Genomic DNA, 25,336 nt, shown 5'->3' on the forward strand with positions numbered 1-25,336 from the left:
CTCAAGAAATTGCAATTTTTTGCCAAAAATCTCAAAAAAATTTTTTATAATGCAGTTTGGAATATTTGATGCCTTAGTGCACATTGGTGCTGGCTCTTTGTTGTTTCTTTGTTGAATTGGTCGGTGGTTGACCTCCACCTTGCTATGCACCCCAATTTGGGATGTATTCCATCTGTATAGATTTTGGCGTTTGGTGACTGTTCACATTGGGTCATCAGGCTTTGTCCACAGGCTATATATATACTTCATGCAGCATTTGCTTGGACCTGTCCCGCCCACAGCCATGACTCAGTCATGGGTACGGGACTGCAATAGACCAGGTGAGTGCTGCTGAGAGCAGTTCTGCTATTTATATGTGAGGCCGCATGGCACATTTTATAAAAATATTTTAGTGTAGGACTGCTTCAAATGAGATTTGCCGTGACGTGGCGAAGCAGCTCAAGAAATTGCAATTTTTTGCCAAAAATCTCAAAAAAATTTTTTATAATGCAGTTTGGAATATTTGATGCCTTAGTGCACATTGGTGCTGGCTCTTTGTTGTTTCTTTGTTGAATTGGTCGGTGGTTGACCTCCACCTTGCTATGCACCCCAATTTGGGATGTATTCCATCTGTATAGATTTTGGCGTTTGGTGACTGTTCACATTGGGTCATCAGGCTTTGTCCACAGGCTATATATATACTTCATGCAGCATTTGCTTGGACCTGTCCCGCCCACAGCCATGACTCAGTCATGGGTACGGGACTGCAATAGACCAGGTGAGTGCTGCTGAGAGCAGTTCTGCTATTTATATGTGAGGCCGCATGGCACATTTTATAAAAATATTTTAGTGTAGGACTGCTTCAAATGAGATTTGCCGTGACGTGGCGAAGCAGCTCAAGAAATTGCAATTTTTTGCCAAAAATCTCAAAAAAATTTTTTATAATGCAGTTTGGAATATTTGATGCCTTAGTGCACATTGGTGCTGGCTCTTTGTTGTTTCTTTGTTGAATTGGTCGGTGGTTGACCTCCACCTTGCTATGCACCCCAATTTGGGATGTATTCCATCTGTATAGATTTTGGCGTTTGGTGACTGTTCACATTGGGTCATCAGGCTTTGTCCACAGGCTATATATATACTTCATGCAGCATTTGCTTGGACCTGTCCCGCCCACAGCCATGACTCAGTCATGGGTACGGGACTGCAATAGACCAGGTGAGTGCTGCTGAGAGCAGTTCTGCTATTTATATGTGAGGCCGCATGGCACATTTTATAAAAATATTTTAGTGTAGGACTGCTTCAAATGAGATTTGCCGTGACGTGGCGAAGCAGCTCAAGAAATTGCAATTTTTTGCCAAAAATCTCAAAAAAATTTTTTATAATGCAGTTTGGAATATTTGATGCCTTAGTGCACATTGGTGCTGGCTCTTTGTTGTTTCTTTGTTGAATTGGTCGGTGGTTGACCTCCACCTTGCTATGCACCCCAATTTGGGATGTATTCCATCTGTATAGATTTTGGCGTTTGGTGACTGTTCACATTGGGTCATCAGGCTTTGTCCACAGGCTATATATATACTTCATGCAGCATTTGCTTGGACCTGTCCCGCCCACAGCCATGACTCAGTCATGGGTACGGGACTGCAATAGACCAGGTGAGTGCTGCTGAGAGCAGTTCTGCTATTTATATGTGAGGCCGCATGGCACATTTTATAAAAATATTTTAGTGTAGGACTGCTTCAAATGAGATTTGCCGTGACGTGGCGAAGCAGCTCAAGAAATTGCAATTTTTTGCCAAAAATCTCAAAAAAATTTTTTATAATGCAGTTTGGAATATTTGATGCCTTAGTGCACATTGGTGCTGGCTCTTTGTTGTTTCTTTGTTGAATTGGTCGGTGGTTGACCTCCACCTTGCTATGCACCCCAATTTGGGATGTATTCCATCTGTATAGATTTTGGCGTTTGGTGACTGTTCACATTGGGTCATCAGGCTTTGTCCACAGGCTATATATATACTTCATGCAGCATTTGCTTGGACCTGTCCCGCCCACAGCCATGACTCAGTCATGGGTACGGGACTGCAATAGACCAGGTGAGTGCTGCTGAGAGCAGTTCTGCTATTTATATGTGAGGCCGCATGGCACATTTTATAAAAATATTTTAGTGTAGGACTGCTTCAAATGAGATTTGCCGTGACGTGGCGAAGCAGCTCAAGAAATTGCAATTTTTTGCCAAAAATCTCAAAAAAATTTTTTATAATGCAGTTTGGAATATTTGATGCCTTAGTGCACATTGGTGCTGGCTCTTTGTTGTTTCTTTGTTGAATTGGTCGGTGGTTGACCTCCACCTTGCTATGCACCCCAATTTGGGATGTATTCCATCTGTATAGATTTTGGCGTTTGGTGACTGTTCACATTGGGTCATCAGGCTTTGTCCACAGGCTATATATATACTTCATGCAGCATTTGCTTGGACCTGTCCCGCCCACAGCCATGACTCAGTCATGGGTACGGGACTGCAATAGACCAGGTGAGTGCTGCTGAGAGCAGTTCTGCTATTTATATGTGAGGCCGCATGGCACATTTTATAAAAATATTTTAGTGTAGGACTGCTTCAAATGAGATTTGCCGTGACGTGGCGAAGCAGCTCAAGAAATTGCAATTTTTTGCCAAAAATCTCAAAAAAATTTTTTATAATGCAGTTTGGAATATTTGATGCCTTAGTGCACATTGGTGCTGGCTCTTTGTTGTTTCTTTGTTGAATTGGTCGGTGGTTGACCTCCACCTTGCTATGCACCCCAATTTGGGATGTATTCCATCTGTATAGTTTTTGGCGTTTGGTGACTGTTCACATTGGGTCATCAGGCTTTGTCCACAGGCTATATATATACTTCATGCAGCATTTGCTTGGACCTGTCCCGCCCACAGCCATGACTCAGTCATGGGTACGGGACTGCAATAGACCAGGTGAGTGCTGCTGAGAGCAGTTCTGCTATTTATATGTGAGGCCGCATGGCACATTTTATAAAAATATTTTAGTGTAGGACTGCTTCAAATGAGATTTGCCGTGACGTGGCGAAGCAGCTCAAGAAATTGCAATTTTTTGCCAAAAATCTCAAAAAAATTTTTTATAATGCAGTTTGGAATATTTGATGCCTTAGTGCACATTGGTGCTGGCTCTTTGTTGTTTCTTTGTTGAATTGGTCGGTGGTTGACCTCCACCTTGCTATGCACCCCAATTTGGGATGTATTCCATCTGTATAGATTTTGGCGTTTGGTGACTGTTCACATTGGGTCATCAGGCTTTGTCCACAGGCTATATATATACTTCATGCAGCATTTGCTTGGACCTGTCCCGCCCACAGCCATGACTCAGTCATGGGTACGGGACTGCAATAGACCAGGTGAGTGCTGCTGAGAGCAGTTCTGCTATTTATATGTGAGGCCGCATGGCACATTTTATAAAAATATTTTAGTGTAGGACTGCTTCAAATGAGATTTGCCGTGACGTGGCGAAGCAGCTCAAGAAATTGCAATTTTTTGCCAAAAATCTCAAAAAAATTTTTTATAATGCAGTTTGGAATATTTGATGCCTTAGTGCACATTGGTGCTGGCTCTTTGTTGTTTCTTTGTTGAATTGGTCGGTGGTTGACCTCCACCTTGCTATGCACCCCAATTTGGGATGTATTCCATCTGTATAGATTTTGGCGTTTGGTGACTGTTCACATTGGGTCATCAGGCTTTGTCCACAGGCTATATATATACTTCATGCAGCATTTGCTTGGACCTGTCCCGCCCACAGCCATGACTCAGTCATGGGTACGGGACTGCAATAGACCAGGTGAGTGCTGCTGAGAGCAGTTCTGCTATTTATATGTGAGGCCGCATGGCACATTTTATAAAAATATTTTAGTGTAGGACTGCTTCAAATGAGATTTGCCGTGACGTGGCGAAGCAGCTCAAGAAATTGCAATTTTTTGCCAAAAATCTCAAAAAAATTTTTTATAATGCAGTTTGGAATATTTGATGCCTTAGTGCACATTGGTGCTGGCTCTTTGTTGTTTCTTTGTTGAATTGGTCGGTGGTTGACCTCCACCTTGCTATGCACCCCAATTTGGGATGTATTCCATCTGTATAGATTTTGGCGTTTGGTGACTGTTCACATTGGGTCATCAGGCTTTGTCCACAGGCTATATATATACTTCATGCAGCATTTGCTTGGACCTGTCCCGCCCACAGCCATGACTCAGTCATGGGTACGGGACTGCAATAGACCAGGTGAGTGCTGCTGAGAGCAGTTCTGCTATTTATATGTGAGGCCGCATGGCACATTTTATAAAAATATTTTAGTGTAGGACTGCTTCAAATGAGATTTGCCGTGACGTGGCGAAGCAGCTCAAGAAATTGCAATTTTTTGCCAAAAATCTCAAAAAAATTTTTTATAATGCAGTTTGGAATATTTGATGCCTTAGTGCACATTGGTGCTGGCTCTTTGTTGTTTCTTTGTTGAATTGGTCGGTGGTTGACCTCCACCTTGCTATGCACCCCAATTTGGGATGTATTCCATCTGTATAGATTTTGGCGTTTGGTGACTGTTCACATTGGGTCATCAGGCTTTGTCCACAGGCTATATATATACTTCATGCAGCATTTGCTTGGACCTGTCCCGCCCACAGCCATGACTCAGTCATGGGTACGGGACTGCAATAGACCAGGTGAGTGCTGCTGAGAGCAGTTCTGCTATTTATATGTGAGGCCGCATGGCACATTTTATAAAAATATTTTAGTGTAGGACTGCTTCAAATGAGATTTGCCGTGACGTGGCGAAGCAGCTCAAGAAATTGCAATTTTTTGCCAAAAATCTCAAAAAAATTTTTTATAATGCAGTTTGGAATATTTGATGCCTTAGTGCACATTGGTGCTGGCTCTTTGTTGTTTCTTTGTTGAATTGGTCGGTGGTTGACCTCCACCTTGCTATGCACCCCAATTTGGGATGTATTCCATCTGTATAGATTTTGGCGTTTGGTGACTGTTCACATTGGGTCATCAGGCTTTGTCCACAGGCTATATATATACTTCATGCAGCATTTGCTTGGACCTGTCCCGCCCACAGCCATGACTCAGTCATGGGTACGGGACTGCAATAGACCAGGTGAGTGCTGCTGAGAGCAGTTCTGCTATTTATATGTGAGGCCGCATGGCACATTTTATAAAAATATTTTAGTGTAGGACTGCTTCAAATGAGATTTGCCGTGACGTGGCGAAGCAGCTCAAGAAATTGCAATTTTTTGCCAAAAATCTCAAAAAAATTTTTTATAATGCAGTTTGGAATATTTGATGCCTTAGTGCACATTGGTGCTGGCTCTTTGTTGTTTCCTTGTAATAGTCTAGTTGCCCGCCTTTGAACTGACTCTAACTTCTGAATGTCCTTTTTAATTTTTTTTTGTATTTCATTCTGAGCATGAAAATGGCTTCTTTTCTGTGTGAATAAGCTCATGTTTAACTAGCATTCTTTTATATGTAAAACATTTTCCACATAGTGAACATGAAAATGGCTTCTCTCCTGTGTGAATTCTTTCATGTCTAACAAGTTCAGATTTCTTAGTAAAACATTTCCCACATTCTGAACATGAAAATGGCTTCTCTCCTGTGTGAATTTTCTGATGTGCAACAAGATTTTGTTTATATGTAAAACATTTCCCACATTCTGAACACAAAAATGGCTTCTCTCCTGTGTGAATTTTCTGATGTGCAACAAGATTTTTTTTCTGTGTAAAACATTTCCCACATTCTGAACATGAAAATGGGTTCTCTCCTGTGTGAATTCTTTCATGTATAACAAGTTCATATTTGCTAGTAAAACATTTCCCACATTCTGAACATGAAAATGGCTTCTCCCCTGTGTGAATTTTCTCATGTGTAAGAAGATAACATCTATTTGTAAAACATTTCCCACATTCTGAGCAAGAAAAAGGCTTCTCTCCTGTGTGAATTTTCTCATGTGTAAGAAGACAAGATCTATTTGTAAAACATTTCCCACATTCTGAGCAAGAAAAAGGCTTCTCTCCTGTGTGAATTTTCTCATGTGTAAGAAGACAAGATCTATTTGTAAAACATTTCCCACATTCTGAGCAAGAAAAAGGCTTCTCTCCTGTGTGAAATCTTTCATGTATAACAAGTTCATATTTGCTAGTAAAACATTTCCCACATTCTGAACATGAAAATGGCTTCTCTCCTGTGTGAATTCTCTCATGTCTAAGAAGAGAAAATCTTTCTATAAAATATTTACCACATTCTGAACAAGAAAATGGCTTCTCCCCTGTGTGAATTTTCTCATGTTTGAGAAGATTAGATTTCTGTTTAAAACATTTCCCACATTCTGAGCAAGAAAATGGCTTCTGTCCTGTGTGAATTCTCTTATGTATAACAAGATTAGATTTCTTAGTAAAACGTTTCTCACATTCTGAACATGAAAATGGCTTCTCTCCTGTGTGAATTCTCTTATGCAAAACAAGATAATATTTTGTAGTAAAATATTTCCCACATTCTGAACATGAAAATGGCCTCTCTCCAGTGTGGGATCTCTCATGTTTAACAAGTAGTGATTTATAAGTAAAACATTTCCCACATTCTGAACATGAAAATGGCTTCTCTCCTGTGTGAATTCTCTCATGTATAACAAGATAAGATTTTGTAGTAAAACATTTCCCACATTCTGAACATGAAAATGGCTTCTCTCCTGTGTGAATTCTCTCATGTATAACAAGATAAGATTTTGTAGTAAAACATTTCCCACATTCTGAACATGAAAATGGATTCTTTTCAGTGTGGGATCTCTCCTCTACAACAAAATTTGATTTCTGAGCAAAGCATTTCCTATATTCTGAGCAAGAAAATGTTTTTTTCTTATTGGGCGTGCTTTGATTTTCCACACTTCTTCTGTGACTTTTATTTTGTTTAACAGTCTGTGATGAGTGTATATCTGTGATGTTGCCATGATCTTTATTTGTATCTTGTGTGATGCTACAATCTTCTGCTTTAAAATCTGGAGCTATCGGTTGTCCTTCAGAGATGCTGGTACAGTCATCTGCCAAGAAGAAAACTGATTTATTTTTTTAAAAATAAACTTAAAAATTATATTAATCTAAATATGAAGATTCAAAATGTAAGAAAAAGTAAAGTAAAAATCTCCATAGAAATTGTAAGGTATGTAGCAATGTTCTATGAATAACTATTTTATATGATGTCTGCTATATCAGACGCTGCTGCATCGCATCTTATCGGCCGTGCTTGCCGCATCAGCCATCCCGGCTGCTCGTACCATATCAGTGACTATCCGTGTCCACACCAATTATGCCAGCTAACACAATACCATTCTTCCCGAGTGGGACATGGTTACCACCTGCAGTGCAACACCCTCACCTTTAGAGGCTCTGGTGAAAACATGGTGAGAAACCATAGTCAAGCCCCTCTAGGTTTCCTGTTTGCTGTGGCCCAGTGGGTCCACTCCACGTTCCCACCAGCGAGCATTACAATCAATCAGTTATATTCTTCCTATGTCGCTCGCTTTCAATCTTTAGGAAAAGTAGAAGATTGTAGCAGTCATCTTTCTCTGAGCAGTGACTGTTAGGCTATGTGCGCACTAGAAAAGTGATTTTTCTCAAGAAAATTTCTTGAGAAACTTCTGGGAGTTGAAGATTACCGCACCTGTAGTAAAAAAACGCACCAAAACCGCGGGAAAAACGCATGCGTTTTTGCCGCGGTTTTTCCGCAGGTTGGTCAATCTGTTTTTTTATGCTGCAACTGCAATAAATAATATAGATAATCGATAGATAGATAGACAGACAGATAATGGATAGAGGGAAAGATGGATAGATGAAAAGATAGATAGATAATAGATGAGAAAAACCTATATAATGTCCCACCTCCCTGCATATTCTAAGCTGGCACCCTTTAGTGACTTTCATGTGGCACTAAGGGTGCTTAGCCTTGTATTTAGCCAAAAAATAAATAAATAATTAAAAAAAAAAAAACACGTGAGGTCCCCCATATCTTTTGTAGCCAGCCAGGGTAAAGCAGACGGCTGCAGCCTGCAATCCACAGCTGACAGCTTTACCTTGGCTGGTAATCCAAAACAGAGGACACCCCACGCTGTTATTTTACATTAAATAAATAATTTAAAACAAAAAACGTGGGGTCCCCCCCAAATTGGATCACCAGCCAAGGTAAAGCAGACAGCTGTGGTCTAGTATTCTCAGACTAGGGAGGTCCACTGTTATTAAAAATAGCAGGCCACAGCCGCACCAGAAGTGGCGCATCCATTAGATGCGCCAATCCTGGTGCTTTGCCCCAACTCATCCCTTTGCCCTGGTGCGGTGGCAAACGGGGTAATATATGGGGTTGATGCCAGATGTGTAATGTCACCTAGCATCAAGCCCTGGCATTAGTGATGTCAGGCGTCTATCAGATACCCAACATCACCAACCCAGTCAGTAAGAAATAAAAAATAGACAACAAAAAAAGTTTTATTTGAAAAAACACTGCCCAAAACATTCCCTTTTTCACCAATTTATTGAAAAGAACAATCGATTCCAGGTCCGGCGTAATCCAATAAGCGGGTCCCACGACAATCCATACCATAGTCAATGTTCCAGTCAATAAAGAACAGAATGTTCCCCATTGGCTGGGAGAGTAGTGCAGTGACCTGAGCTAACATCAACAGGTCAGCCCAGGTCACTGCAGGGGATGACGAACGCTGCTGTCGAGAGGTTAGCTGAGATCATTACCTGCAGTGACGATCTCCTGCACTGCTGACGTCAGCACTGTCACTGCCTTCTATGCCCGCCGCGTTCTCAGCAGTATCGCGAGAGCCCGTGATGTCACCGCTAGTGACAGTCTCGGGCCGCCTGCGAGACGAGCATAGAAGGCAGTGACAGTGCTGACGTCAGCAGTGCAGGAGATCGTCACAGCAGGTAATGATCTCATCTAACCTGACAGCAGCGCTCGTCATCCCCGCGGCTGCTAGCGCTGCAGTGTGAGAAGCTGCTGACATTGCGGGCAGACACTGACACTGCAGTGCAGGCAGCCGCGGGGCTGTAGCAGGACACAGACTGCACGGGCACCCGCCGCACGTCACACAGAAGTGCTTCTGTGCGGCGTCCAGGGAGTGTGATGTGTGTGTTTACTCTGCTCCGCTTCCTGTTCCTGTTATAATGCCATCACTTCCTGCAAAACGCAGGGTAGTGATGAACATTACCACAGGTAAATCGCGGCTATACCAAGGGTATACCGCACATCATTTGCTACCTGCGGTATACCCGCGGTATTTCGCGATTACATTACAGTGAATGGAGTGAAATACCGCAGATACCTGCGGAAAAGAAGTGACATGCACATTTTCTCAAGAAATTCTGCAGAAAGAATTTTCTTGAGAAAAAAACGCAGTGTGCGCCAGCTATTTTTTTTCCCATAGGTTTTGCTGGGAAATGTCTGCAGAAAGATTACAAACATTTCTCAAGAAATTTCCGCAGCAAAACCGCGGGTAAAAACGCAGTGTGCGCACAGGGCCTATGGCTGTGTCCGCACTTTGCGTCGTCATAGTTGCAGTTGTAAATGCATATTTTGGCAAATATTGTTTTTGCCAAAGTTGCTTTTGACCATCAAAACGCTATAAATACGCGTGCGTATTTACCGCGTTTTAGCCGTGTTTTTAGCGCTTTTTACATGCTTTTCCATTGCCTAAAGTCAGATGCGTTTTGATTACAAAGACACTACTAAATAAAGTTTTAACATACAAACACTATGAAAAAAGGGAAAAAAAAAGAAAACAAATATAATTTCTTAAATCATAACGAAAAAAGTTATATTTAATATAATTATAGCGGTTTTATACTACATATAGCTAAAATATCAAAAAAATAATATTTTTCTTTAATTTAATTGTCGGACTATGTGTGTGTGTAAAGGGACATATCATTCCATTATTTTGATGTCATAAACGCATGTTTTCTGCAGCTAAAAAGCATATAAAACGCTGGAATTTTGATGTTTGTTGCTTTTTGCAACTTCTCATTGATTTCAATGTTATCAAAACGCAGCCCAAATGGCAAAAACAATTGACATGCTGCTTCTTTGAACGCTGAGTTTTTGCGCAAAATTATGCAAATTAAATGCAGCGTTTTGAACTGCATAGTGCGCACAAAAAATCCCCATTTCCCATAGACTTTGCTGGAAAATCAAAACGCATGACTTTTGGCATGAAAACGCTGCAGTTCAAAACGCAGCTGAAACACAGCTGAAACGCAGGTGAAAATGCAAAGTGCGGATACAGCCTTACAGCTCCCTGCACTGCTGACTAGAAGTGAGTAGCTACAGGGAAAATATAACTTCATTTTCTCCCTTTATCAGCTCTTCCAGTAAAACAGACTAATGTAAGTTAAATGTTATCCTCAGATTACCACTATATCTGCAGGAAATAGAGTTTTTGTACCTGACAGTGCTGGACACGCTCACATTATACTCATGTCTATGGAAATGCTCAGGAGTCAGTGCTATTGTGTGGTTTGAGGAGAGCCCGCTTAATTTACAGGGTGCGCGCCTCCAGAACTACAAGCTGGGCACAATGTACTTGCACTACAATGTACTGGGCACTACAAGGACTTCTTTGAAATTTTTAATTCTGCAACATTCGCTGTGTTTGACACCATGGTTGTCTTTCAGAGACTAAGGGGTACTTTACACGTTGCGACATCGCTACAGATATATCGTCGGGGTCACGTCGTTAGTGACGCACATCCGGCGCCAGTAGCGACATTGCATCTTGTAAATCCTAGGTGCGACGATGAACGAGCACAGAAGCGTTAAAAATCGCTGATCTGTGTCACGTCGTTCATTTTCATAATGTTGCACCGTCAGGATTTACGATGTTGTTTGTCGCTCCTGCGGCGTCACACATCGCTGTGTGTGAAGCCGCAGGAACGACAAACATCTCCTTACCTGCGTCCACTGGCTATGCGGAAGGAAGGAGGTGGGCGGGATGTTACGTCCCGCTCATCTCCGCCCCTCCGCTTCTATTGGCCAGCCGCTTAGTGATGTCGCTGTGACGCTGAACAAAACTCCCCCTTGAAGGAGGGATAGTTCGGCGGTCACTGTGACGTCGCTGACCAGGTATGTGCGTGTGAAGCTGCTGTAGCAATAATGTTCGCTACGGCAGCAATCACCACATATCACATGTGCGACAGGGGCGGGTACAAGCACGATGGACATTGCTAGCCGATGCTAGCGATGTTGCAACGTGTAAAGTACCCCTAAATTATCACTACACCCGTAGATGAATTCCTAGAGAGGTGTTATATCGAAACTTTGATCACTTCAGGGGGATTCTTCTGTTCTGACACTTAGGGGCTCTGCAAATGGAGTCTGCAAACTATTCTAGGAAAATCTGTGCTCCAATAATCAAATGGCGCTCCTTCCCTCCTAAGCCCTAGGGTGCAGCCAAAAAGTACTGTACAGTCACATGAGAGGTATTGCCACATTCAGGAGAAATTGTGTAACACATTACAGGGCCTTTTTATTTCTTTATTCCCCTTGTGAAAATTGGAAATATGGGGTTAAAATAACCTTTTAGTAACCGTAACAAAACCATTCTCAGTTGACTGGGATATGTTGAAAAATTCCATTGTTACTACCAAAAAAAGGTGACAATTCAGATTTGAAAAATGTTGTTTGGTCAATAAGGGGTTAAAGTGGCTTCTTCCCAGTGTGAGGTCTCTGATGTCTAACAAGCTGTGATTTCCTAATAAAACCTTTACCACATTTTAAACATGAAAATGGCTTCTCTGCTGTGTGTGAAGTATCTCATGATTAACAATATCAAATTTCCTAACAAACAATTTTCCACATTCTGAGCAAGAAAATGGCTTCTCTCCTGTGTGAATTTTCTCATGTATAGTAAGTTGAGTTTTCGTATTAAAACATTTCCCACATTCAGAACATGAAAATGGCTTCTCTCCTGTGTGATTTCTCTGATGTCTAACAAGAGATGATTTCACCGTAAAACATTTCCCATATTACATAGTTACATAGTTACTTAGGTTGAAAAAAGACCTACGTCCATCTAGTTCAACCTTCCTCCACCAGTTCTACATTTTGTCCCTACGTCATTTATAACCAACAATGTTATGTGTACTGAGGAAATCATCCAGACCTTTTTTAAAAGCCATTATAGTATTTGCCATTACTACCTCTTGTGGTAGGGCATTCCACAGTCTGACTGCTCTAACTGTAAAGAACCCTTTCCTATTTAGCTGCCGGAACACTTTTCTTCCACTCGCAGTGTATGCCCCCTGGTCCTTAGTATTGTCTTTGGAAGGAATAAGTTATGTGTCAGTCCTTTATATTGACCACACATGTATTTACACATATAAATGAGATCTCCTCTGAGACGTTTTTTTCTAAGCTAAAGATATCTAACTTTTTCAACCTCTCATCATATGGGAGGCCTTCCATTCCTTGTAATAGTCTAGTTGCCCGCCTTTGAACTGACTCTAACTTCTGAATGTCCTTTTTAATTTTTTTTTGTATTTCATTCTGAGCATGAAAATGGCTTCTTTTCTGTGTGAATAAGCTCATGTTTAACTAGCATTCTTTTATATGTAAAACATTTTCCACATAGTGAACATGAAAATGGCTTCTCTCCTGTGTGAATTCTTTCATGTCTAACAAGTTCAGATTTCTTAGTAAAACATTTCCCACATTCTGAACATGAAAATGGCTTCTCTCCTGTGTGAATTTTCTGATGTGCAACAAGATTTTGTTTATATGTAAAACATTTCCCACATTCTGAACACAAAAATAGCTTCTCTCCTGTGTGAATTTTCTGATGTGCAACAAGATTTTTTTTCTGTGTAAAACATTTCCCACATTCTGAACATGAAAATGGGTTCTCTCCTGTGTGAATTCTTTCATGTATAACAAGTTCATATTTGCTAGTAAAACATTTCCCACATTCTGAACATGAAAATGGCTTCTCCCCTGTGTGAATTTTCTCATGTGTAAGAAGATAACATCTATTTGTAAAACATTTCCCACATTCTGAGCAAGAAAAAGGCTTCTCTCCTGTGTGAATTTTCTCATGTGTAAGAAGACAAGATCTATTTGTAAAACATTTCCCACATTCTGAGCAAGAAAAAGGCTTCTCTCCTGTGTGAATTTTCTCATGTGTAAGAAGACAAGATCTATTTGTAAAACATTTCCCACATTCTGAGCAAGAAAAAGGCTTCTCTCCTGTGTGAAATCTTTCATGTATAACAAGTTCATATTTGCTAGTAAAACATTTCCCACATTCTGAACATGAAAATGGCTTCTCTCCTGTGTGAATTCTCTCATGTCTAAGAAGAGAAAATCTTTCTATAAAATATTTACCACATTCTGAACAAGAAAATGGCTTCTCCCCTGTGTGAATTTTCTCATGTTTGAGAAGATTAGATTTCTGTTTAAAACATTTCCCACATTCTGAGCAAGAAAATGGCTTCTGTCCTGTGTGAATTCTCTTATGTATAACAAGATTATATTTCTTAGTAAAACTTTTCTCACATTCTGAACATGAAAATGGCTTCTCTCCTGTGTGAATTCTCTTATGTAAAACAAGATAAGATTTTGTAGTAAAATATTTCCCACATTCTGAACATGAAAATGGCCTCTCTCCAGTGTGGGATCTCTCATGTTTAACAAGTAGTGATTTATAAGTAAAACATTTCCCACATTCTGAACATGAAAATGGCTTCTCTCCTGTGTGAATTCTCTCATGTATAACAAGATAAGATTTTGTAGTAAACCATTTCCCACATTCTGAACATGAAAATGGCTTCTCTCCTGTGTGAATTCTCTCATGTATAACAAGATAAGATTTTGTAGTAAAACATTTCCCACATTCTGAACATGAAAATGGATTCTTTTCAGTGTGGGATCTCTCATGTAAAACAAGATAAGATTTTGTAGTAAAACTTTTCCCACATTCTGAACATGAAAATGGTTTCTCTCCTGTGTGAATTCTCTCATGTCTAAGAAGAGAAAATCTTTCTATAAAATATTTACCACATTCTGAACAAGAAAATGGCTTCTCCCCTGTGTGAATTTTCTCATGTTTGAGAAGATTAGATTTCTGTTTAAAACATTTCCCACATTCTGAGCAAGAAAATGGCTTCTGTCCTGTGTGAATTCTCTTATGTATAACAAGATTAGATTTCTTAGTAAAACTTTTCTCACATTCTGAACATGAAAATGGCTTCTCTCCTGTGTGAATTCTCTTATGTAAAACAAGATAAGATTTTGTAGTAAAATATTTCCCACATTCTGAACATGAAAATGGCCTCTCTCCAGTGTGGGATCTCTCATGTTTAACAAGTAGTGATTTATAAGTAAAACATTTCCCACATTCTGAACATGAAAATGGCTTCTCTCCTGTGTGAATTCTCTCATGTATAACAAGATAAGATTTTGTAGTAAAACATTTCCCACATTCTGAACATGAAAATGGATTCTTTTCAGTGTGGGATCTCTCCTCTACAACAAAATTTGATTTCTGAGCAAAGCATTTCCTATATTCTGAGCAAGAAAATGTTTTTTTCTTATTGGGCGTGCTTTGATTTTCCACACTTCTTCTGTGACTTTTATTTTGTTTAACAGTCTGTGATGAGTGTATATCTGTGATGTTGCCATGATCTTTATTTGTATCTTGTGTGATGCTACAATCTTCTGCTTTAAAATCTGGAGCTATCGGTTGTCCTTCAGAGATGCTGGTACAGTCATCTGCCAAGAAGAAAACTGATTTATTTTTTTAAAAATAAACTTAAAAATTATATTAATCTAAATATGAAGATTCAAAATGTAAGAAAAAGTAAAGTAAAAATCTCCATAGAAATTGTAAGGTATGTAGCAATGTTCTATGAATAACTATTTTATATGATGTCTGCTATATCAGACGCTGCTGCATCGCATCTTATCGGCCGTGCTTGCCGCATCAGCCATCCCGGCTGCTCGTACCATATCAGTGACTATCCGTGTCCACACCAATGATGCCAGCTAACACAATACCATTCTTCCCGAGTGGGACCTGGTTACCACCTGCAGTGCAACACCCTCACCTTTAGAGGCTCTGGTGAAAACATGGTGAGAAACCATAGTCAAGCCCCTCTAGGTTTCCTGTGTGCTGTGGCCCAGAGGGTCCACTCCACGTTCCCACCAGCGAGCATTACAATCAATCAGTTATATTCTTCCTATGTCGCTCGCTTTCAATCTTTAGGAAAAGTAGAAGATTGTAGCAGTCATCTTTCTCTGAGCAGTGACTGTTAGGCTATGTGCGCACTAGAAAAGTGATTTTTCTCAAGAAAATTTCTTGAGAAACTTCTGGGAGTTGAAGATTACCGCACCTGTAGTAAAAAAACGCACCAAAACCGCGGGAAAAACGCATGCGTTTTTGCCACGGTTTTTCCGCAGGTTGGTCAATCTGTTTTTTTATGCTGCAACTGCAATAAATAATATAGATAATCGATAGATAGATAGACAGACAGATAATGGATAGAGGGAAAGATGGATAGATGAATAGATAGATAGATAATAGATGAGAAAAACCTATATAATGTCCCACCTCCCTGCATATTCTAAGCTGGCACCCTTTAGTGACTTTCATGTGGCACTAAGGGTGCTTAGCCTTGTATTTAGCCAAAAAATAAATAAATAATTAAAAAAAAAAAAACACGTGAGGTCCCCCATATCTTTTGTAGCCAGCCAGGGTAAAGCAGACGGCTGCAGCCTGCAATCCACAGCTGACAGCTTTACCTTGGCTGGTAATCCAAAACAGAGGACACCCCACGCTGTTATTTTACATTAAATAAATAATTTAAAACAAAAAACGTGGGGTCCCCCCCAAATTGGATCACCAGCCAAGGTAAAGCAGACAGCTGTGGTCTAGTATTCTCAGACTAGGGAGGTCCACTGTTATTAAAAATAGCAGGCCACAGCCGCACCAGAAGTGGCGCATCCATTAGTGCTTTGCCCCAACTCATCCCTTTGCCCTGGTGCGGTGGCAAACGGGGTAATATATGGGGTTGATGCCAGATGTGTAATGTCACCTAGCATCAAGCCCTGGCATTAGTGATGTCAGGCGTCTATCAGATACCCAACATCACCAACCCAGTCAGTAAGAAATAAAAAATAGACAACAAAAAAAGTTTTATTTGAAAAAACACTGCCCAAAACATTCCCTTTTTCACCAATTTATTGAAAAGAACAATCAATTCCAGGTCCGGCGTAATCCAATAAGCGGGTCCCACGACAATCCATACCATAGTCAATGTTCCAGTCAATAAAGAACAGAATGTTCCCCATTGGCTGGGAGAGTAGTGCAGTGACCTGAGCTAACATCAACAGGTCAGCCCAGGTCACTGCAGGGGATGACGAACGCTGCTGTCGAGAGGTTAGCTGAGATCATTACCTGCAGTGACGATCTCCTGCACTGCTGACGTCAGCACTGTCACTGCCTTCTATGCCCGCCGCGTTCTCAGCAGTATCGCGAGAGCCCGTGATGTCACCGCTAGTGACAGTCTCGGGCCGCCTGCGAGACGAGCATAGAAGGCAGTGACAGTGCTGACGTCAGCAGTGCAGGAGATCGTCACAGCAGGTAATGATCTCATCTAACCTGACAGCAGCGCTCGTCATCCCCGCGGCTGCTAGCGCTGCAGTGTGAGAAGCTGCTGACATTGCGGGCAGACACTGACACTGCAGTGCAGGCAGCCGCGGGGCTGTAGCAGGACACAGACTGCACGGGCACCCGCCGCACGTCACACAGAAGTGCTTCTGTGCGGCGTCCAGGGAGTGTGATGTGTGTGTTTACTCTGCTCCGCTTCCTGTTCCTGTTATAATGCCATCACTTCCTGCAAAACGCAGGGTAGTGATGAACATTACCACAGGTAAATCGCGGCTATACCAAGGGTATACCGCACATCATTTGCTACCTGCGGTATACCCGCGGTATTTCGCGATTACATTACAGTGAATGGAGTGAAATACCGCAGATACCTGCGGAAAAGAAGTGACATGCACATTTTCTCAAGAAATTCTGCAGAAAGAATTTTCTTGAGAAAAAAACGCAGTGTGCGCCAGCTATTTTTTTTCCCATAGGTTTTGCTGGGAAATGTCTGCAGAAAGATTACAAACATTTCTCAAGAAATTTCCGCAGCAAAACCGCGGGTAAAAACGCAGTGTGCGCACAGGGCCTATGGCTGTGTCCGCACTTTGCGTCGTCATAGTTGCAGTTGTAAATGCATATTTTGGCAAATATTGTTTTTGCCAAAGTTGCTTTTGACCATCAAAACGCTATAAATACGCGTGCGTATTTACCGCGTTTTAGCCGTGTTTTTAGCGCTTTTTACATGCTTTTCCATTGCCTAAAGTCAGATGCGTTTTGATTACAAAGACACTACTAAATAAAGTTTTAACATACAAACACTATGAAAAAAGGGAAAAAAAAAGAAAACAAATATAATTTCTTAAATCATAACGAAAAAAGTTATATTTAATATAATTATAGCGGTTTTATACTACATATAGCTAAAATATCAAAAAAATAATATTTTTCTTTAATTTAATTGTCGGACTATGTGTGTGTGTAAAGGGACATATCATTCCATTATTTTGATGTCATAAACGCATGTTTTCTGCAGCTAAAAAGCATATAAAACGCTGGAATTTTGATGTTTGTTGCTTTTTGCAACTTCTCATTGATTTCAATGTTATCAAAACGCAGCCCAAATGGCAAAAACAATTGACATGCTGCTTCTTTGAACGCTGAGTTTTTGCGCAAAATTATGCAAATTAAATGCAGCGTTTTGAACTGCATAGTGCGCACAAAAAATCCCCATTTCCCATAGACTTTGCTGGAAAATCAAAACGCATGACTTTTGGCATGAAAACGCTGCAGTTCAAAACGCAGCTGAAACACAGCTGAAACAGAGGTGGAAACGCAAAGTGCGGATACAGCCTTACAGCTCCCTGCACTGCTGACTAGAAGTGAGTAGCTACAGGGAAAATATAACTTCATTTTCTCCCTTTATCAGCTCTTCCAGTAAAACAGACTAATGTAAGTTAAATGTTATCCTCAGATTACCACTATATCTGCAGGAAATAGAGTTTTTGTACCTGACAGTGCTGGACACGCTCACATTATACTCATGTCTATGGAAATGCTCAGGAGTCAGTGCTATTATGTGGTTTGAGGAGAGCCCGCTTAATTTACAGGGTGCGCGCCTCCAGAACTACAAGCTGGGCACAATGTACTTGCACTACAATGTACTGGGCACTACAAGGACTTCTTTGAAATTTTTAATTCTGCAACATTCGCTGTGTTTGACACCATGGTTGTCTTTCAGAGACTAAGGGGTACTTTACACGTTGCGACATCGCTACAGATATATCGTCGGGGTCACGTCGTTAGTGACGCACATCCGGCGCCAGTAGCGACATTGCATCTTGTAAATCCTAGGTGCGACGATGAATGAGCACAGAAGCGTTAAAAATCGCTGATCTGTGTCACGTCGTTCATTTTCATAATGTTGCACCGTCAGGATTTACGATGTTGTTTGTCGCTCCTGCGGCGTCACACATCGCTGTGTGTGAAGCCGCAGGAACGACAAACATCTCCTTACCTGCGTCCACTGGCTATGCGGAAGGAAGGAGGTGGGCGGGATGTTACGTCCCGCTCATCTCCGCCCCTCCGCTTCTATTGGCCAGCCGCTTAGTGATGTTGCTGTGACGCTGAACAAAACTCCCCCTTGAAGGAGGGATAGTTCGGCGGTCACTGCGACGTCGCTGACCAGGTATGTGCGTGTGAAGCTGCTGTAGCAATAATGTTCGCTACGGCAGCAATCACCACATATCACATGTGCGACAGGGGCGGGTACAAGCACGCTGGACATTGCTAGCCGATGCTAGCGATGTTGCAACGTGTAAAGTACCCCTAAATTATCACTACACCCGTAGATGAATTCCTAGAGAGGTGTTATATCGAAACTTTGATCACTTCAGGGGGATTCTTCTGTTCTGACACTTAGGGGCTCTGCAAATGGAGTCTGCAAACTATTCTAGGAAAATCTGTGCTCCAATAATCAAATGGCGCTCCTTCCCTCCTAAGCCCTAGGGTGCAGCCAAAAAGTACAGTCACATGAGAGGTATTGCCACATTCAGGAGAAATTGTGTAACACATTACAGGGCCTTTTTATTTCTTTATTCCCCTTGTGAAAATTGGAAATATGGGGTTAAAACAACCTTTTAGTAAGATGTCATTATTTTTTTCTTCACCACCCAATAGTATACAATTTTGTGTCACACCTGTAGGGTCAATATGCTCACTGCACCCCTGGATGAATTCATTGAGGAATGCAGTTTATAAAACAGGGTCACCCTAGTGTGACCAAAGGAAAAAAACACATTTAATTTGCATGGTCTCAGATGGTAAAATTAAGCTAGCCCTGAGCCTGTCCCTAGTCACAAGACACGCATATGTGGTATTGGCGTACTCAGGAGAAATTACACAACAAATTGTAAGGTCTATTTTCTCTTGTTGCCCTTGTGAAAATTCAAACTTTTGGGCTAAGGTAGCATTTTTGCCAGAAAAAGTTAAATTTTCATTTTTTTCCTTTCACATTGCTTTAGTTCCTGTGAACCACCTAAAGGGTTAATACAATTCTTGAATGTGATTTTCAGTTAGGTATTTTCTGTCACTATATAAACCAGAAAAAAACTCTAAAACATCACATTTATTGTATTCATTAAAATTATTTTATCTCAATCTTAAAACACTGGAGTCACTCAACAAAAAGTCGTGAAGTGTATATAATATGTGAGGTCCTGAAATAGGGCAGAGGACAAGGGGCGTGCACCACCCGTACAGATTCATATATATATAAAAAATATCAAATTAGCGGGATAGGGGGACCTAATGTTCCCTGGTATTTCTCCCTACCTAACAACGGAGGTTGAAGTACACCTTAATTTATTGGGTGCCCCCGTTCCTCGGCGGCTCACCCTGTTTATCCCTGTCACTACTTCTCACCTAGTAACCACCACCGAGTGCAATGTGCTGGAGAAATGTTATGCTTCCCTGTGGGGGTCCAGTTGTTGTCCTGGGTCACCCTGTCACGTGCTGGCTGTATAATCAGACCTCCTCCCTAGTCAGCAATACACCGTAATGGGAGCCTCTGTAAGAGTGAGTGCCTACAATGGCAGCGTTTCACTTTGGCACCGACTGCATAATGTATTATGCAGTCGGTGCCAAAGTGAAACACTGGACCCCCACAGGGAAGCATAACATTATCCATCAATTTGATCGAATTTCAGCACCCAATCTGCATCACTTGGCAAAAAAATGCGGTGAGTTCACTGAGTTTAATTATGTCACCTGAGGTCCTCTGAGGTCAGGTTACCTGTAGTCACAGGTGGAGGACTGTGGGAACGTCCAGCTGTGACCGATAGTAATCTGATTGACGTCATCGCTGATCGCTGCGGCTTATTTTTCTCTGCCGGGAGCTCACAGTGTACAGCCATGCCCTATGGCCGCTCGCTGTGACTCAGATGTAATAGAGCTGAATGATCATTGGACCTTGTATGGAATATGTCGGACCTGCAGGGGTGTTTTGGGGGGTTAATAAAGTGGTGAAAGAAGGTGTTTTTCTTGTATTTTATTTCAAATAAAGGATTTTTTGCTGTTTGTGTTTATTTACTTTTACTTACAAATCAGTAATTGGGGTTTCTCATAGACGCATTCCACTACTAATCTAGGGCTTAGTTGTAGCTGTGGGCTGTTATTAACCACTATTACCCCGGTTGCCACTGAACCCGGGCAATTGGGAAGAGCCAAGTAAAGTGCCGGGCTTGTCGCATCTAATAGATGCAACAATCTTGGGCAGCTGCAGGCTGCTATTTTTAGGTTGGGGGGCATTCTACTAACCATGGGTCTCCCCAGCCTGAGAATACCAGCCCCAAGCTTTCAGGCTTTATCTTGGCTGGGTATTAAAATTTGAGGGAACCCCACGTCTTTTTATTTTAATTATTTATTAAATAATTAAAAAAAAGTGCATGCAGTTCCTCTTATTTTGATACACAGTGAAGATGAGCGCACGGCTCGGGGCTGCAGCCTGTAGCCGTATGCTTTATCTGTGCTGGGTATCATAATTTTTACTGTACGCTAAAGACCCACATAGCATCTGTCATTACAAGCACTCAGCTTACACTCAAGAGTGGGAGTGCGTCTGACTGCAACCAATCACAGGCGCTGGTGGGCTGGGAAAGCAGTGCATATTCAATGAAGGTAAATTATCTCCTCCAGAAGTGAATGTGTGGCCTGGAAGCAATGGATAGCCGCGACAGAGCATCAGTAAGTACAGCACGCCTGCTCCTATAAGCTATCCCCTGTACCAACATTTTTAATCGCTGGATTCTGTTCCCTATTGACTTATATGGGGACTGGAACCAGATTTTAATAACAGATAAGACGAACCCGCCAATCCCGGTTATCTGCGAGTCTGCCAATCACTAGTTGTAACCTTTTAAAGTGACACTGGTCAGAATTGAAAAAATTGCCCGGGTCATGAAGGTGAAAACAGACTCGGGAGTGAAGGGGTTGAGTTTTGGGTAGATTAGGGCACTGTGCAGACCAGGGCATTCCATCTGCCTAAAGATGTGAAAGTCCTAAGAGATTAGTGATGGGCAGTCCGGCTCTTTTTGGTGATCTGGTTACCATGGCTCCGCTCACCAAAAAGAGCCGGATCTTTCAGATCGTTCTCGGCTCCTTATTAAATATGTGTTCACCCCAGGTGAAAACATATTTAAGATTATAGTGACGCCGCAAAAACCCCGCCCACCCACGGCTAAACCTTGCCCACTTACAAGGGACTAATTAAATTGTTGAGTAGGCGGAGTTTAGCCATGGGTGGGCGGGGTTTCAGCGTCGAAAAGAGCCGTTTAGAGCTTTTATTGGCTCACACTAGTGATCCGGCTCCTGTCGTTCACAGCAGGGAGCCGGATCTTTGTGTTGGATCGGTCGCAACCGACACATCACTATAAGAGATCCTGCTCGTAGTTTCGGGTCAGTCCGTTCCCATACAGCCCTCTGGAGTGGGGAGTAAAGTCCCCTCATGTGTCTGGCCTGTGCACTGGCTGAGCTCCAACTGTACTCTGACTAAAACCTGAGGTAACGGCAGTTATGTACTAAGACTCCGCCCACCAGCTATTCTGCCTGGTAACAAGCCCTGTGGGGAGTTTAACCCTTGATGTACCAGTGTACACCGCATACCTCATGTAAACAATGTAAACTACTATCTATATATATAATTGCCTTATTCTGTCTGTCTGTCTGTCTGTCTGTCTATCTGTCATGCTCCAAAATTGTGTCCTTTCGGTGACACAAAGCTGATTGGCCGCTGGGCTCGCCGTGGCCCCGCCCCCCCACACCGATTGGCCGCTCGCCCAGGCTGCGCCCCCACACGGATTGGCCAGCCGCTCGCCCAGGCTCCGCCCCCCCACAGATTGGCCTCTCGCCCCGGCACCCTGCAGGCATTGGCAATTCGGCCACGCCACGCCCCGCCCCCCTCACGCAATGCACGCTAGCTCTGGCCCCGCCCCCTCCCTCCCCCCGCACATTCCCCGAACTGACACGGCTGTCACGGAGGTGAGTACTGTACTCCACCCCCCCTCCCCCCCCTCCCCCCCGCGCATTCCCCGAACTGACACGGCTGTCACGGAGGTGAGTACTGTACTCCCCCCCCACCCCCACCCCCCCCCCCACCCCGGCCCCCGCTCGCACGGGAGTGGTGTGGATACGTTGGTAACCATGCTCGCATGGTTACAAGCGCATCAAGGTCCTGCTGCAGCGGCAGATCCACACGCACACACATAACAGCACACACACAAACATACACACACATCAGATCACACTCACTCTCACACACACACACCTCACACACACCTCACACACACCTCACATCGCATCCACACACTCACAGCATCCGGCGATATCGCTTGCTTCTCGGCCTCGATACTGTGCTGTTGTGATCTTCCAGGACCTGACGGAGGATCACATGGCCAGAGGCATGTGATATCTACGGATGTTGTGAGTATCAGCGCGTATGTGCGATATCGTCAGTGTCTGTGTGTGTGAGTGGATGCGATCGGGTGTGTGTGAGTGGATGCGATCGGGTGTGTGTGAGTGGATGCGATCGGGTGTGTGTGAGTGGATGCGATCGGGTGTGTGTGAGTGGATGCGATCGGGTGTGTGTGTCGGCAGAGGAGCACGGCGTGCTGGAGGAGGCTGGGAGCAGAGAGGCTGATCATGGGGAAGGCTGGGAGGAGAGAGGCTGATGCTGGGGGAGGCTGGGAGGGGGAGGCTGATGCTGGGGGAGGCTGGGACGAGGGAGGCTGATGCTGGTGGAGGCTGATGCTTGGGGAAGCTGATGCTGGGGGAGGCTGGAAGGAGAGAGGCTAATGCTGGTGGAGGCTGATGCTTGGGGAGGCTGATGCTGGGGGAGACTGGGAGGGGAAGGCTGATGCTGAGGGAGGCTGGGAGAAAGGAGGCTGGGAGGAGAGAGGCTGATCCTGGGGAAGGCTGGGAACGGGAGGCTGATGCTGATGGAGGCTGGAAGGAGAGAGGCTGATGCTGGGGGAGGCTGGAAGGAAAGAGGCTGATGCTGGTGGAGGCTGATGCTTGGGGAGGCTGATGCTGGGGGAGACTGGGAGCGGAAGGCTGATGCTGAGGGAGGCTGGGAGGAAGGAGGCTGGGAGGAAGGAGGCTGGGAGGAAGGAGGCTGGGAGGAGAGAGGCTGATCCTGGGGAAGGCTGGGAAGGGGAGGCTGATGCTGAGGGAAGCTGGAAGGAGAGAGGCTGATGCTGGGGGAGGCTGGAAGGAGAGAGGCTGAGGCTGGGAGGAGAGAGGCTGATGCTGGGGAAGGCTGATGCTGAGGGAGGCTGGGAGGGGAAAGCTGATGCTGGGGAAGGCTGGGAGGACGGAGGCTTGGAGGAGAGAGGCTGATCCTGGGGAAGGCTGGGAGAGGGAGGCTGATGCTGGAGGAGGCTGGAAGGAGAGAGGCTGATGCTGGCGGAGGCTGATGCTGGGGGAGGCTGGAAGGAGAGAGGCTGATGCTGGTGGAGGCTGATGCTTGGGGAGGCTGGGAGAGGGAGGCTGATGCTGAGGGAGGCTGGGAGGAGGGAGGCTGGGAGAGGTAGGCTGAGAGAAGAGAGGTTGATGCACACACACACACACACACACGCGCGCGCACTGCACAACACACCACACACACACACACTGGGAACCACAAACAACTGCCCTACACAGACACCCACACACACAGACAACGCTGCACACACACAACACCCAACACACAAACACCGCGGCACACACAAATATACGCACATACCGCACAACACACACATTGCACAAAACATACCTCCCCCCAAAACACACCACACACACACAAACCGCGCAACACACACACAACGCTACAGACACACTGCGCTCCACAAACAACGCAACACACGCAACACACATACAACACCGCTCTCACCCCCCCGTCACACCCAGACAACACCCAGAACATGTACAGCGCCTACACAAACACTTGGTAACTACACACAACAACATCTCTATATATATATATATATATATATATAACAAAAATCATACATGAACTACACAATACGTAAATTCTAGAATACCCGATGCGTAGAATCGGGCCACCTTCTAGTTAATATTATAAAACCCTGTAGTAATCCCGGGCTCTGCGGCGCTACATCTGCTCCGGAGAATGAGGAGAGTGTGTCTCTGCTCTTATTTATATTGTGGGGCGATTACCTGTAGGATCCTCCTCTTTGCACCGCTCATCTCCCCACACATCGCTTTCTCCTTTCTCCATTATGGCTTCAGGATTAATCTTCTTCAGATTTTTCCTGGATTTCAAAACTGTAAAAATAATAAATGTAAAAGTCACAGACAGAAGGAAATCTCACGTGGAAAGTTCCAGATGGATGCACTTGTGGGCATGCTAATGAGTGCGCAGCATCAGAGGATGGTCACCCTCACCTTTCCTCTGCCATCGCCTCCGACGCAGGATTTTGCTTTTGATCCCAGATTTCTGCTCACTATGAAGCCGGGTGTACGTGTCCCGGCTTCAAACTGGTGCAGTGCACATGACTGAAATCTCAGGATCATGCGTACTGAGCCGAAATCCAGTATCGGATGCGACAGCAGCAGAGAGATGAGCGCGACCACAGGGGCGTGCTAAAATGCTAAGGGGGCCGATTAGCAAGGGAACTAATGC

General features: G+C 43.5%; 1 protein-coding gene across 1 annotated transcript in view; it reads right to left on the reverse strand.

The window, feature by feature from the left end:
• Positions 1-5,362: 5,362 nt before the first annotated feature.
• LOC142245472 (uncharacterized) overlaps positions 5,363-25,336 on the reverse strand; it is a 361,830-nt gene continuing 341,856 nt past the window's right edge. Inside the window, 5 exon segments of the mRNA XM_075318198.1 lie at positions 5,363-6,790; positions 11,724-11,813; positions 11,816-12,041; positions 12,560-14,783; positions 24,871-24,978. Coding sequence (XP_075174313.1) covers positions 5,426-6,790; positions 11,724-11,813; positions 11,816-12,041; positions 12,560-14,783; positions 24,871-24,931 — 3,966 coding nt within the window. The 5' untranslated portion in view covers positions 24,932-24,978 and the 3' untranslated portion in view covers positions 5,363-5,425.

Source organism: Anomaloglossus baeobatrachus, chromosome 7 (assembly GCF_048569485.1).
Source record: "Anomaloglossus baeobatrachus isolate aAnoBae1 chromosome 7, aAnoBae1.hap1, whole genome shotgun sequence".
NCBI lineage: Eukaryota > Metazoa > Chordata > Amphibia > Anura > Aromobatidae > Anomaloglossus > Anomaloglossus baeobatrachus.